We start from the raw sequence: 13,117 nt of genomic DNA on the forward strand, positions 1-13,117 counted from the left end.
TTGGTGGCGTTGGTAATAGTAGAACAGTAGTAATTGGCCTTTTCTTGGACAATGGCAGTTTTATACGCCCGAAGGTTGTCTTTCCAGAGAGTTTTGTTGGAGTCAAGATAACCTTGCCTCCATTTTCTCTCTGATTGTCTGCAGGCCAGCTTAAGGGCTCTCAGTGAGTCGTTAAACCAAGGGGCGGCTGCTCTTCTCCTTGGTTTGCATTTTTTCAGAGGGACGAGACGTTCTGAGGTATTGGTGATCTTAGTGCAGAAGGACATGTAGTTGTCCTCCACCGACCGGGCGGTGGAAAAGCTGTCTTCCACCTCGAATACGGGGCCGGCCAGTCTCCGTTTATCTAAGGCTTTCCAATCTCTATACAGATGGTCAGGTGCGGCACTGAGTGATGGTTTGTTGGCTCTGCCGCTGGCTATGTGAAATTTGATAAGTGCATGGTCGGTCCAGCACATAGGCAGGATGTCGCTCAGGAAAACTAACTGGGGGGAGGAAAAAATTAGGTCAAGCTGATTTCCAGCCGAGTGTGTGGGTTTCCTGACCAGTTGAGAGAGTCCCATGCCTTCGCAGGAGAGTAAGAGATTGTTTAGAGCAGAGTCCAGACTGCCGTTGGGCCAGAGGTTAAAATCACCCAGAACAATCAACTTATTGTGGGAAGTGGCCATATTGGTAAGGGTCATAAGGAGCGACTGCTGCTGTGCAGAATTAAAAGCTCCCGGCGGGCGGTAACATATTACAGCCGTAAAGGTTGTTCCGGAGAGACAGTTGATCAAAAGACCAAGTATTTCCGTACCAGCCACTGGGTCCATGGCAAGTGTTTTTATGGACCAGGAGGCTCTGTAAATTATGCCAACTCCACCACCCCGACCCTTGGGTCTAGGGAGATGCAAGATTTTAAAATCTTGTGGACATGCCCATTCTAGATCTATATTACAATCGGAGTGGGTCCAGGTCTCAGTCATGAACAATACGTCAAGGTGGTGATTCTCAATAAGCTGAGAGATTTCGTTGGCGTGTTTAGGCAGTGACCTGACATTCAGCAGGCCGCCCATCAATAGACCTTTACAAGCAAAATCATATAAAGGAAAGGCAGTGTCTGCGAAAGAGAGTTGGCCTTCATGAGCAAAGTCTCTAAGAAAGAGTAGAGACTCACGTGTCAGATACGGAAGGCTGGTAGTGGGTGAGAGGGCAGGAGCATCGGGGATCGCTGCGATCACTGCCGAGGCGCGGACGAGCGCAGACGAGCTTGCCTTATGCGCGCCTTCGGCGCGCATTCGTCGCGCCCGCTGCGCTCGTCCGCTGCGCTTCCGACAGAGGCTCATGATTTATAGACGGTGTCGGTACGTGGGGGGGAGGGCGTGGCCAGGCGCGGTGGGCGTGTCTGGCGGCGACCAGGAATGGCGTCAGGACGCGATGTGCTCTACGAGCGAAGCGACAAGCTGTCTGCCGCTGAGCTGAAGCACAGGTAGGGCCAAGGTATTTACACAGTGCAAAAGGTTTTAAAATCACACAATATACACAAAAATACAATTTTAAAAGCAAGTGACTACCGGCTTCCGCCTCAGTAGTATTTCAAGTTGTCAATGAGCGCTGGCGCTTTGGCGCGTAATTTATACCAATTGGGCGAGGGGGGGGCGTGGCCAGGCGCGGTGGGCGTGTCTGGCGGCGACCAGGAATGGCGTCAGGACGCGATGTGCTCTACGAGCGAAGCGACAAGCTGTCTGCCGCTGAGCTGAAGCACAGGTAGGGCCAAGGTATTTACACAGTGCAAAAGGTTTTAAAATCACACAATATACACAAAAATACAATTTTAAAAGCAAGTGACTACCGGCTTCCGCCTCAGTAGTATTTCAAGTTGTCAATGAGCGCTGGCGCTTTGGCGCGTAATTTATACCAATTGGGCGGGGGGGGGGGGGCGTGGCCAGGCGCGGTGGGCGTGTCTGGCGGCGACCAGGAATGGCGTCAGGACGCGATGTGCTCTACGAGCGAAGCGACAAGCTGTCTGCCGCTGAGCTGAAGCACAGGTAGGGCCAAGGTATTTACACAGTGCAAAAGGTTTTAAAATCACACAATATACACAAAAATACAATTTTAAAAGCAAGTGACTACCGGCTTCCGCCTCAGTAGTATTTCAAGTTGTCAATGAGCGCTGGCGCTTTGGCGCGTAATTTATACCAATTGGGCGGGGGGGGGGCGTGGCCAGGCGCGGTGGGCGTGTCTGGCGGCGACCAGGAATGGCGTCAGGACGCGATGTGCTCTACGAGCGAAGCGACAAGCTGTCTGCCGCTGAGCTGAAGCACAGGTAGGGCCAAGGTATTTACACAGTGCAAAAGGTTTTAAAATCACACAATATACACAAAAATACAATTTTAAAAGCAAGTGACTACCGGCTTCCGCCTCAGTAGTATTTCAAGTTGTCAAAAGAAGGGCACACCTGAAGCCATCTTGATTGAATCAAACTCCTAAAACTTAAAACATGTAATTTAGAAGGAACAAAATGAAGGGGTCATTTGGTCACAGAAATGATGGTTAGTGTTGAAGAAAGAAAAATTAAGACATGTTGTACAATGAGTTCTAAAATATAATTGTGCAATTGCTTTTATTCTTAAGTTGGTTCCCTGTAAGTGTTGTAGTCAAGCAATGTTCCAATGTATTTCCCTGGCTATTACTGGTTCTTATTATTACAGTAAGCTTGAGGCTTTAAATTAAGCTTGAGGCTTTAAATTATTTAATAGTGTATATATCTTAGTTATTTTATAAAGGGGAGAGGTATCACACTCTGCGCCACAGCCTCTGTGGATTGGACTGTGTCCATGGGACTACAGAATTCAAATGCAGCCTCTTTGAGGGAACCCAGAGAGCATCAGCAGTTGAGACCTAGGCAGTGTCTGATGTGAAAACAACAAACTTGAGCCAGAACTGTGGTGCTTCACTATTGAACACATAACTACATTTTACAATCCTCCTATTCTATTTCATTAAAACAATCTGACATGCAGACTGCAACATGCACTTTCAACATCAGCAGCAGACTACCAGTTAACTCCCTGGTGATCAGCAGCTTTACTACAATGTTCTAATGAGCAACTAGAGTGCTAGCAATCTGTATTTATGCCAGAAGTGTGGCTGATCTGAACACCTTCTTGATGGAATTGAAGTGGAAAACTGAAAGCATTTTCTATTGAGGCTACTGCAGCAAACGAAGAAAATAGGGAGTGTCATAATAAATAAGTCTCCAAAGATAGCCACCAGAGAAAAAATATCCCTAATGTAGCACAAATGTCACCCAAATGAAGCCCAAGTATCGCCCAATGACAGAAGTGTTCAAAAACCAATTGTTTGTTTTTTTGTTTTCTATATTGCAGACTTGACCTGAAGTTATTAGAGTGCTTTACCTGAGCATCCGTTACATTACACAGGACACAAGCAGTGTCCATAACTTGCACCTCGCCATGCACTGCTAATTACCCCAGCTATTACATCACTCATGAAAGCTTCTATAAAATCATTGATAATATCACTAACATAAGCAGTAAAATTATTGATGAGAAAACTGCATGGCGAGGGTGAGAGTTATAGTTGCCTTAAGGAACAAGTTATAGTTACTTGAAAAAACCAACTATAACTATAACTATAACCAATTCCAAGTGGCGTAATGAAGAAATAGATTTGGAGTTCAGAGTAGACTCAACGAAGGAGAAGTAGACGCCGTACTCGTGCTGCCACCGGTACTTGAAATAAGAAATTTACTCGATGTTGTGACTGGACTTTGCCCTGACGTGGGTATCGATAATTCTATAAACTGGGTGTTACTTCTTCGTTGAGTCTACTCTGAACTCCGAATCTATTTCTTCACTACGCGTCACCAGCTCCGTAAATATATATGCTGCCCTGATGAAGTCTAAATGCATAAACTGCTAATAGACAAAACACGTGTTGGCTAGCAATCAAAAGGAAGCTGTTGTGAATATTAAAGAAGAAGTTTGACACTTATTTTGGAACATGATGCTTTATTTGGATTGATGACTTATACTGTGTTTAATTTTGCTCGGGATACACTGTTTTTCCCTGTACCCTTTGGTTTTTTTAAGGAATTTCTTACTTTTTTTATATTCTCATTCCGAACTATAATGCACCTGTAATCTTTGTTTTTTGCAGTGAAATATATATATATATATATATATATATATATATATATATATATATATATATATATATATATATATATTGTAAGAATCCTTCAAACCTCCACATGCAGCAGTAACAGCAGCGGCGAGAGAAGAGACAGACCCCACGTAGTCCAGGCAAGATGTTGTTTATTTTAAGTGCCTTCCAAAATATATATATAAATAATCTCATTTGATCAAGGCCGCTTGTACGGCTGAAACGCGTTATGGCAGGCGAGGACATAAAAAAAAATTCTACATATTTGAGGTCTGCGCTCGTTCTTTCTGACGAGAATGGAGGTGTAACGAGGTGATGGAATATATACATACACGAGGTATATATACGAGGTGTGTATATATAATACACACACACACACACACATACATCCATCCACCCCGCCCCCCCATGGTATGACACTTAAAAACATTTAAAAAAATGACTTGCCTACGATTTAAATTTAACAGTGGCAAACATGAAAGCACGGTTAGTGGGCACTATCAGCTACTGTTAGAACAGGTTAACCTTTTGATACAGTATTGACAACTTCATATATTTAGTTAGAAAGAAATACATAATGTGAAGTCACTACAACTAAACAATATATTTTTTAATGTTGAATATACTTCCAGCCAAAATGTAGCTGATCCAAAGCAAATTTTGGGTCAAGGTAGATGCAATCAGGGATGAGGTGAGCATATGTGATGGCCTGTCAGTCTTTCAAGCATATTGCTGAGAGGTCTATTAGTGAAAAGAGAAATGACGTGCTCACCTATATGAGGCTGGTGGGCTGCTGCTAATGCATACTGCTGCTGCTGGGCTGCGGTCAGCTGTTGTACAGCAAGTGCATTCGGTCTTTGGAACAGCTGTTAAGAAATCATCTATGTTAAAATCTTCAAAGGTTAGCCATTTCTAAACTTTAAAAGCAAAACCCCATCTTTATGTTTTGAACAGCTCCTTGGACGTTTTGTTATTTATAAACATTAATTTAAAAATTAACTGATTTGAGAAGCAGTCACTGGTACAAGCTAAAACTCTGGCTAGGTCCTGAGAATTTCAAGCAAGACTACCTCTGATCAGCTGTAACACAACTCAACAGAATAAGCTTCATTGGAATAGCAGTGCAGTTAGGTCAATGAAACACCGAGAAAATATTTATACCTATACTCAAAATAGAGTTGCACTGTACATCAAGCACACAAACGTGTCTCACTATCATTTGAGTTCAGTCTAGGTGCTCTGGCGTATTGTATCCAGATCTCAGCAGTGCTAGACACAAATCAACAGCAAAAGTACGCTCATCTTGAATCTGTAAGAGCAAAAACGATTAACACCAAAATTGTGCAGCTTTCTTAGGAAATTAAGATACTACTCCAAAGCTCCCCCCACAATATATACACACACCTCAACAGAAGACCAGAATTCAATAAAGGACTATAGCATAGCAGTCAATTGTTACAATATTTATCTTCAGCTCAATGACAATATCGGTCATAGACAATGCGCTAAACAAAGAATGAAGAGCGTATTGCCAGACATCATCCATTACGTTCAGAAAGATGCAATAGGAACTAGCGGCCACAGCCAATTTGTATTTGATTTGTTGCCTCTCAAAATGTTTTGATTAAGTTTTAAACTCCTTGGGTGCCAAGGACAGGCTGGATACGTCCTTAGACCAGCTACTCAGGTGCTATGGAAGTGTCCAGCACGTCCAAGCACCCACCCACGGGGGTGGGGGACTGATCTGGTGAATCTCCTGTCTGGGGACAACAAGAGAGATATCAGGGTAAAGGAAAGTCTATCCTTTTCCCCCGGGGTGTCTCAAGTGCATTCCTACTGCAGAATCGCAGAAAAGACTGGGACTGCACAGCAAGAGTGCATCATACTAAGTGTGTATGTACTCTGTTTCCCACCAGCTCAGGAACAGATCAGCTTAAAAACGATGATCTGCCCAATGTCATCTGATGATGATGAATCCACTATTAGCGCAGATGAAATACCGGATTTAAAGGAAGGCAATGAAATGCCTGTTGTGCATGTTTAAGCAAGCTGGATTAAAGGCAGGCAGGAAAGACGCAAACTCGGCAAGAGGAGCAGAGTTCACCTCCCAGACTTAATTTTAACACCAAGAACTTCGTAATTGGGTAAGTACTTTTCAAAAGAGCAATTTTTACAGGTAACTAAAATTGTAGCACAAATGCATTTTTACGCAGTAATGCTTTCCTATGTAGAACAAACATATACTACATACAGATACTTGCAATCATATTAGGGGGACCCCCTTCAGGACTTGAGGTGTTATGGGGCAAGTTCCAAAGTACAACCAGTAGTTCGGGTTTATCTGCCCTGGCATGTCCGGGTGCAGAGGTGTTGGACTTGTTGTTAGCCTTGAACACTACACCATAGACAAGGGGTGGGAGGGCACCTAGAAACTGGCTGCAGAGGGGGGACTTGGGGACAAGTCAGGGAGCTCTCAACAGGAGACTCTGTTCGGGAGGGATCTGGAAGCAGAGGAGCACAGTTGTTGTATACCCGGCCTGGGGAAGTCAGGTGCAGAGGATTTTGGTCAGCTGGGACCATTCATCAACGGCACTCACAGACCTCGGTTAGTCCTGCAAAGGTGTGCTAAACAGGACAGCTGGGCCACTCTCAGTGTTGGACTCTGAAGTCCCTGGTCCTGTGTTTTGGCGTTGGGGTCCAGATTGGACTCAAACAAGCTTTGGTTGCTACAAGGGTTCCAGTACCCTGGGTATTGGTGCAGGGCATATCCAGTTGGTCTTTGTATCTTCAGACTTGGAGAGGAGACGGATCTGACCTCCTGGAGCACGTTGACAACCTCTTCCTGGGTAGCTGCCGTGTCAGTGGACCCAGTGATCAGCAGAACGGTGAACCAAATGTTGCGGTCGGTGCCTGCTGGTAAATGGCTCATCCACTTCAAGGGAGATGCTGACAGCATGGTGAAGTGCTGGAGGACCTCTGAGGCTTTTGGAAAATGTATTGCATTATAATTGTATTTATATAGCGATTACTACTCCTGAAGCGAGTAGCACGCTACTCCGGAACCCAAAAAGGAGTAGTGGAAGTTTAGTATAGTGAAATTGGAGTTCATTTCAGTGCTGGACATGTACATGTGGCTGTTAGTTGGATTGAAAGGGATAATGGGAGGAATGGCGAGATAGAAGAGGGAAGAGTCTAGAAAGTGTTTATTGAGAGATCATAGAAGTAAGATGAGGTTTGGGATGAGGACAAGGAGAGATGGAGGGAATAATCTCTAAAAACGGTTTAGGGATATCATAGTACTAAAATTAGTTTTGGGATGAGTCAAAGGAGGGATAGGTGAGGGAAGAATTTAGAAGGGTTGTGTTGGCGATCATAGCAGAAGAATGAGGTTTGAGATAGAGTAGAGGTAGAGGATATATTGAGAGGTATCGGGTGAAATATATGGTCGTGCATCAGAGAGTCAAAGTTTATTTTACAGTAGGAGTAAACAATACTTCAAAAAGTACACAAGGCCATCATGATGAACAGATTCTTGAATATCGTAAATTTTAACTATTTAGTCTGAAATTATCCTGATGAAGAACTAGACTAGTTCCCAGAATTGGATAAGTCATTGATCCTTCTGGTCTATAACCGCTTAACAAATATTTTCTGAAAAAAACCAGACTGATGTTTTGCAAGTTCACTATTGTAGGAAACTGGCTCTATATATACTACACCAAAATGAGGTATAGTGTGTTTAGAGTCCAGGTGACCCCAGAGGCAGGCAGAGGTTAAAGATAGATAGAACCTTACTCTCTATTTTGGTAGTATGGTCGAGCAGTCAGGCAGTATCAGAGGACAGTGTTAAGCATTTGATGTACACACAGTCAGCAAATGAATTCACACACTAAAGAACTGAACTCTAGATCAATTGTTTTTGTATAAAATATACTGTTTTATTTTTAGAACCAAGCAAGCCTGGCACAGGTAGGCATGAAATACTTTACAGCAATAAGTTGCTGATTGTAGAACAGTTTGGAAATGCAATAGGAATTGTACTTTGTTTAATTTACAGGGGATGCAGTAGGTTGCAATACTTAGCAAATACAGTACATTGAAATGAAAAGGCTTTTTCAGTAAATTACAGGCAAGTTACTTTTTGCGTTACTTTTCTAACTCAGTGCTGGATACCTAGATTCAGCACTCAGACATTTCCTACAAACAGGTAAGTAAATATGTGTTGGTTATTCATGCAATTTCTAAATAATATTTTAAGTTTTCAAAACTCAACACTTAAAAAACTTTTTGGAAGAAAATTGTCAATGTTATCCTATTAAGGAAAAACAGGTTATCGGTTCACAGCTAAGTGATCGACTGTGGGAGTTAAGGTTCTGGGATTAGACTCAGGGGTCCCCCAGGGTCAGTGATGCACTCGTTACACCCTCAGCAGCACTACGGCGGGCCGTGTTGAGTGTCGAGGCCCAATGTTATCCAACGGGGGGATAAGGGGCCTCCGGTTGGTGGCTGCTGGCAAGCAGGCCACTGGGTTGAGGGAGCAAAGCTCCTAGGGTTTAGGTCAGGGCAAATTGGGAAACAAAGTAGCACAAAAGGTGCACCCTCAGCGGCACTGAGGCTGCCGGGTGCAGAGTGCTGTTTCAAAGTTCTCTATGGAGAACCTCCAGTTTGCGAAAGCACTGCAGGCAGGGAGATGAAGGACTTCTGTGTGCGACCACCACTTCTAGAGGTAAGTTGGGAAGTTCAGGGTTGGTTAGGCACTGTTGGTTTGGTCACACAAGCCCGTGGGGCGTCGGGTACAGGGGTGCCTTTGGGGTTGATTCTTCTTACCAGCTCCTGGTCGTTGTTAGGGGGGCCTTCTGGATTTAGACTGCAGGCCTCGGCTTGAGGTAGGTCAGGGGTCGCCGGATCGCCGGGGTGACCTCCTCGTGGTGTTTTTCCACTCTAGCTCGGGCTGGGTTTGGCGGGTGCAGAGTGGGCTGGATTCGCAGTCTCTGGCTGCTGCCAGAGGTTGCAGTTGAACAAATCCAGTGTTCGCGGGAGAAGCAGTCTTTGGAAGGGAGAAGCAGTCTTTGGAAGGGAAGGCAGGCAGGACCTTCGGGTTTACGAGGTTGCTGGCTGAAGGACACACCGGAATTTCGCAGGAGAAGGTTCGAGGGGAGATAGGCCTGTAGGGCAGGGGCTAAGTCAGTGGGCGTCTTCCTCGTTAGCTGGCTGCACGCCTGTTCGGTCCTTCTTTTTTCTTGTGGTTTCCGGATCGGAGGAAGCCAAGATCTGGGTGCCCCCTAAATATTAGATTTAGGGGTGTTACAGGTAGTAGAAGGCAGGGACCAATGGGTCCCTTCCCTGGGGTGGGTACACCCCTATTGTGCCACCCTCCAGTGGGAGGGGGAAACAAGCCTGTCCCTGGTGGGTTGGGTCCCCCATCCTCAACACGGCAGGGACTCAGAGTTGTGCTTCACCTCGCCTCCCCCATCTGAGGGGTGGAGTTGGCAGAGGTGGGCACACCTTTCTTCCTCACTTGTTTTTCCCGCCGGTTCTCCCACCCAAAGTGGAGGCAGAACCAGTGAGGACCAGTTGCTGGAAGCAGCAAGTGGTCTGGGGAAGCTCACAAAAGCGGCATGCCTTTGAAGCTTCCCCTTCGTGAACCCTGCCTATCCTGGGGAAGGAGACTTGGCACCTCGTTCCAGGATGTGAATTGTTTCAGGCCCCCTGAGAGCAGCAGGCGCTCGACCCAGGGGTCCAGAAACAGGTCTGTCGGGACACTAGAGCCCTCTGTGTGCATTTTTCATTAAATCCCACACTGGCATCAGTGTGGGTTGAATGTGCTGGGATGTTTGATACCAAAACTTCTCAGTTTTCATTGTAGCCATTATGGTACTGTGGAGTGCGTAATGACAAACTCCCAGCACCATATACTCTTAAATGGCAGCACTGCACTTGCAATGTAAGAATGGACTTAGACACTGTAGGGGTACAGGGCTCATGCACCTGTACCCTCATGACTGGATTGTGTGCCCATCTAGAGGGGTGAATGATCTATGCCAGGGCAGTGGGTTGTAGACATGGCACACATCCCTCTTCAACTCTTCACTTTGTTCTGCACCAAAGCACGCAGCATGCAAATGCAGTGTTTGAGTGTAGTAGTACAGGACTTCAAAGGGTGGCACAATAAGTGCTGCAGCCCTTAGAGGCCTTCTCTGGTCACAGTGCCCTAGGTACCTGTGGTACCATTTACCAGGGGCTGACCTGTGGCCAGAGATGCCAATTGGGTTTGTTTTGGGGAAAGAATACAGGCCCTGGGAACCTGATTGGCAGGGCCCCAGGGCACACCAGGTAAAAGTGCATCAGTAGTCTGGCAAAAAGTGGGCGGGTTACTGCAACAGAAACCGACTTTCCTACAACTATGAATTCTAAAGTGGGCAAGGCATGCTTAAATAGTAAAGAACTTTGATGCCTTCAGGCCATGTCTGCGCTATATAAAATTGAAAAAATAAAATAAAAATAGGTAATCAGAATAACAGATATTACCAGTAAGTAATCTGCACATTACCATGAGATGACCGACAGCCTAATTGAGGGCCTGTGACTTGCTATGAAAATTAGACTTCTACTTTCCACTAAAATGCTGTTGCCAAACAGAAAACAAATAGTTTACCTGTCGGTGTAGTGTTGCACCTTGAAGAATTTTCTGGATTCACTATGCTGCGCATTATTTCGCCATTTCGTGGCTGGGTCCGGAATTGTAGTATTTCTTTTATTTTTTTGTCGGTGTGCGTCGACATAGTACCATTTGGTGCCCTTCTGTGACGTCGACTGGCTTCCTCCGGAAGCTCCCACCTTTGGTAGACATCTTCGGATACTTTTTTTTTCTTTCTCCTTCTTATAGATCTCTTCCTTGGCAGAGGAGGGTGGGTTCACTAGTGAATCCAGAAAATTCTTCAAGCTACAAAACTACACCGACAGGTAAGAAACTATGCGTTTTGCAACGTGAATCTTTTCTGGATTCACTATGCTGTGAATAGACTTTGTAGCGGTTTGATAGTCTTGTGGTGGCTGGGTGGAAGATGAACTTTGGCTTGTAAATAGATGCTGTAAGACCTTTTGTCCCTCTTGTGCTTCTTTGTTCTTTTGAATGTCCACACAGTAATGTTTGGTGAATGTGTGTACTGAAGACCATGTTGCAGCCATGCAGATGTCTTGAAGTGGATTGTTAGCAAGAAATGCAATAGTTGCTCTTTTCTTCCTTGTTGAGTTTGCCCGTGGTGCACTTTGTAAAGCTTGTCGTGCTTGCTTGTGGCACAATTGTATGGCTTGTGCTATCCATCTTGCAATTGTGTTTTTGGTTACTAGTATTCCAAGAAAACTTTTTGCAAAGGATACAAATAACTTCTGTTTTTCTGTATTCCTTAAATCGAGCGTACGGAAATATCCCTGACCAGTTTATCCATAGCGCATTCCCTAGGGACTGATTGCAAGGTGGCCTGGATGCGAAGTTTTGGCATTTTGCTTTGCAGGGTGTTGCAAATAGGTCTATTTGTGGTGTCCCCCATTTATTCAAAATTCCTGAAATGGTCTCATGTGTAGGCAAATGTTGGGAACTAAATGAATGTATGAGTCCATCATTCCTAGTAATTTCCCCACTCTCCTCACTGTCAGATGATGCCCCCTCTGGTATAGATGAGCCTTCTTTAATAGGGCAGATCTTTTCTCGCTCAGGAATGCTTTCCCTAACACAGTGTTTATCTCTGCGCCTAAGAACACCTTTATGAGTTCTGGTTCTATTGTTGACTTTTCCCAATGTATAGAGAAACCCATCTGAACTAGTGTCTCTAACACTTGGTGTATATGCTGTTTGCATAGGCTGTAAGAGTTTGCTCTTACCAACCAGTCCTTTACGTAGGGGTAAGCATGAATTTCTTGCCTTCTGAGATGTGCTGCTACTGCTGCCAGGCACTTTGTGAACACTCTTGGTGCCGATTTTAGACCGAAAGTGAGTACTTTGAATTGGTAGTGTTGTTTGTCCTGTTTGTAGGCGGTTTCGTTAACTCTATGCAGTAACCGTACTGTATTATGTTTAAAATCCATTTGTCTGTGGTTATTCCCCTCCATTTTTGCAGGAAAAGTCTGCCTCCTACTGGAGTGGTATGTTGGAGGAACTGTAAACTGGTTTGCTTTTGTTTTTGTATATGCTTCTTTTTGTGTGTACTCTCACTGCTGTTGTTCGTCAGTGTATCACTTTTGGAGGGCAGTCACTTAGTAGAGGTTTGTTGTCCACCTCTTTGTGGCCGACCTCTGCCACGGGGATGCCATCGAAAGGATGCTCTCCTTGGTATTGACAGCTTTGATGCTGTTCCTGTTGGGTGTCCAGGTTTCCAGCTTGGTATGTTTCTTGGTAACCTTGATGTGAGGTAGCAGGTTGGTGTGTACCTCTCTCTGATGGTCTCCTTGGTGTGCCTCTACGCATGCCTATGAACTGTAGAGCTCCCATGGATCTTGCAGTTTAGTTGCCCTTTCTTAGTTGATTTAGCTTTTAATCAACCACACTTCCCAAAAATTGTTCCCCATTGAATGGATAGCCAATGATGTTGCTTTGCACATCTGGCTTGAAGCCTGAGATTGTAAGCCTCGAGTTCCTCCTTTTTGTGATGCCAATCATCATTTGCCTGCTAGATGTTTCAGCAGCATCGAGGGCTGCTTTTAACCCCTCCGCTGCGCCGAACGTTCCGCGCTGGTGCAAAACGTTCTATTGCGCGGGCAGGGCCTGAACGTTCAGCGGACGTGCGCAGCACTACCGAGGTAGTGCACGCGACATCCGCTGAACGTGCCCCGCACGGAAGGGATTAAACATGTATTTGCAAACGTTGTTACCATCTTCTACCAGGTGGCTAGCTCTTTTTTTGGAATTGTTCTGGTAGATTTTGTAACAATTCTCCTACCTTCTCCCAATGTTGGT

The 13,117-nt window shown here is 45.0% G+C and overlaps 1 protein-coding gene across 12 annotated transcripts in view; it reads right to left on the minus strand.

The window, feature by feature from the left end:
* PUM1 (pumilio RNA binding family member 1) overlaps positions 1 to 13,117 on the minus strand; it is a 993,892-nt gene that overhangs the window by 530,956 nt on the left and 449,819 nt on the right. For all 12 annotated transcript variants that reach the window (XM_078681891.1, XM_078681883.1, XM_078681895.1 and 9 more), the window contains one exon: positions 4,937 to 5,030. In XM_078681891.1, the coding sequence (XP_078538017.1) occupies positions 4,937 to 5,030 (94 nt within the window). The remainder of the gene's footprint in view (positions 1 to 4,936; positions 5,031 to 13,117) is intronic.

The sequence above is a fragment of the Lissotriton helveticus genome, chromosome 3_1, assembly GCF_964261635.1.
Source record: "Lissotriton helveticus chromosome 3_1, aLisHel1.1, whole genome shotgun sequence".
In the NCBI taxonomy this organism is placed as follows: Eukaryota; Metazoa; Chordata; class Amphibia; order Caudata; family Salamandridae; genus Lissotriton; species Lissotriton helveticus.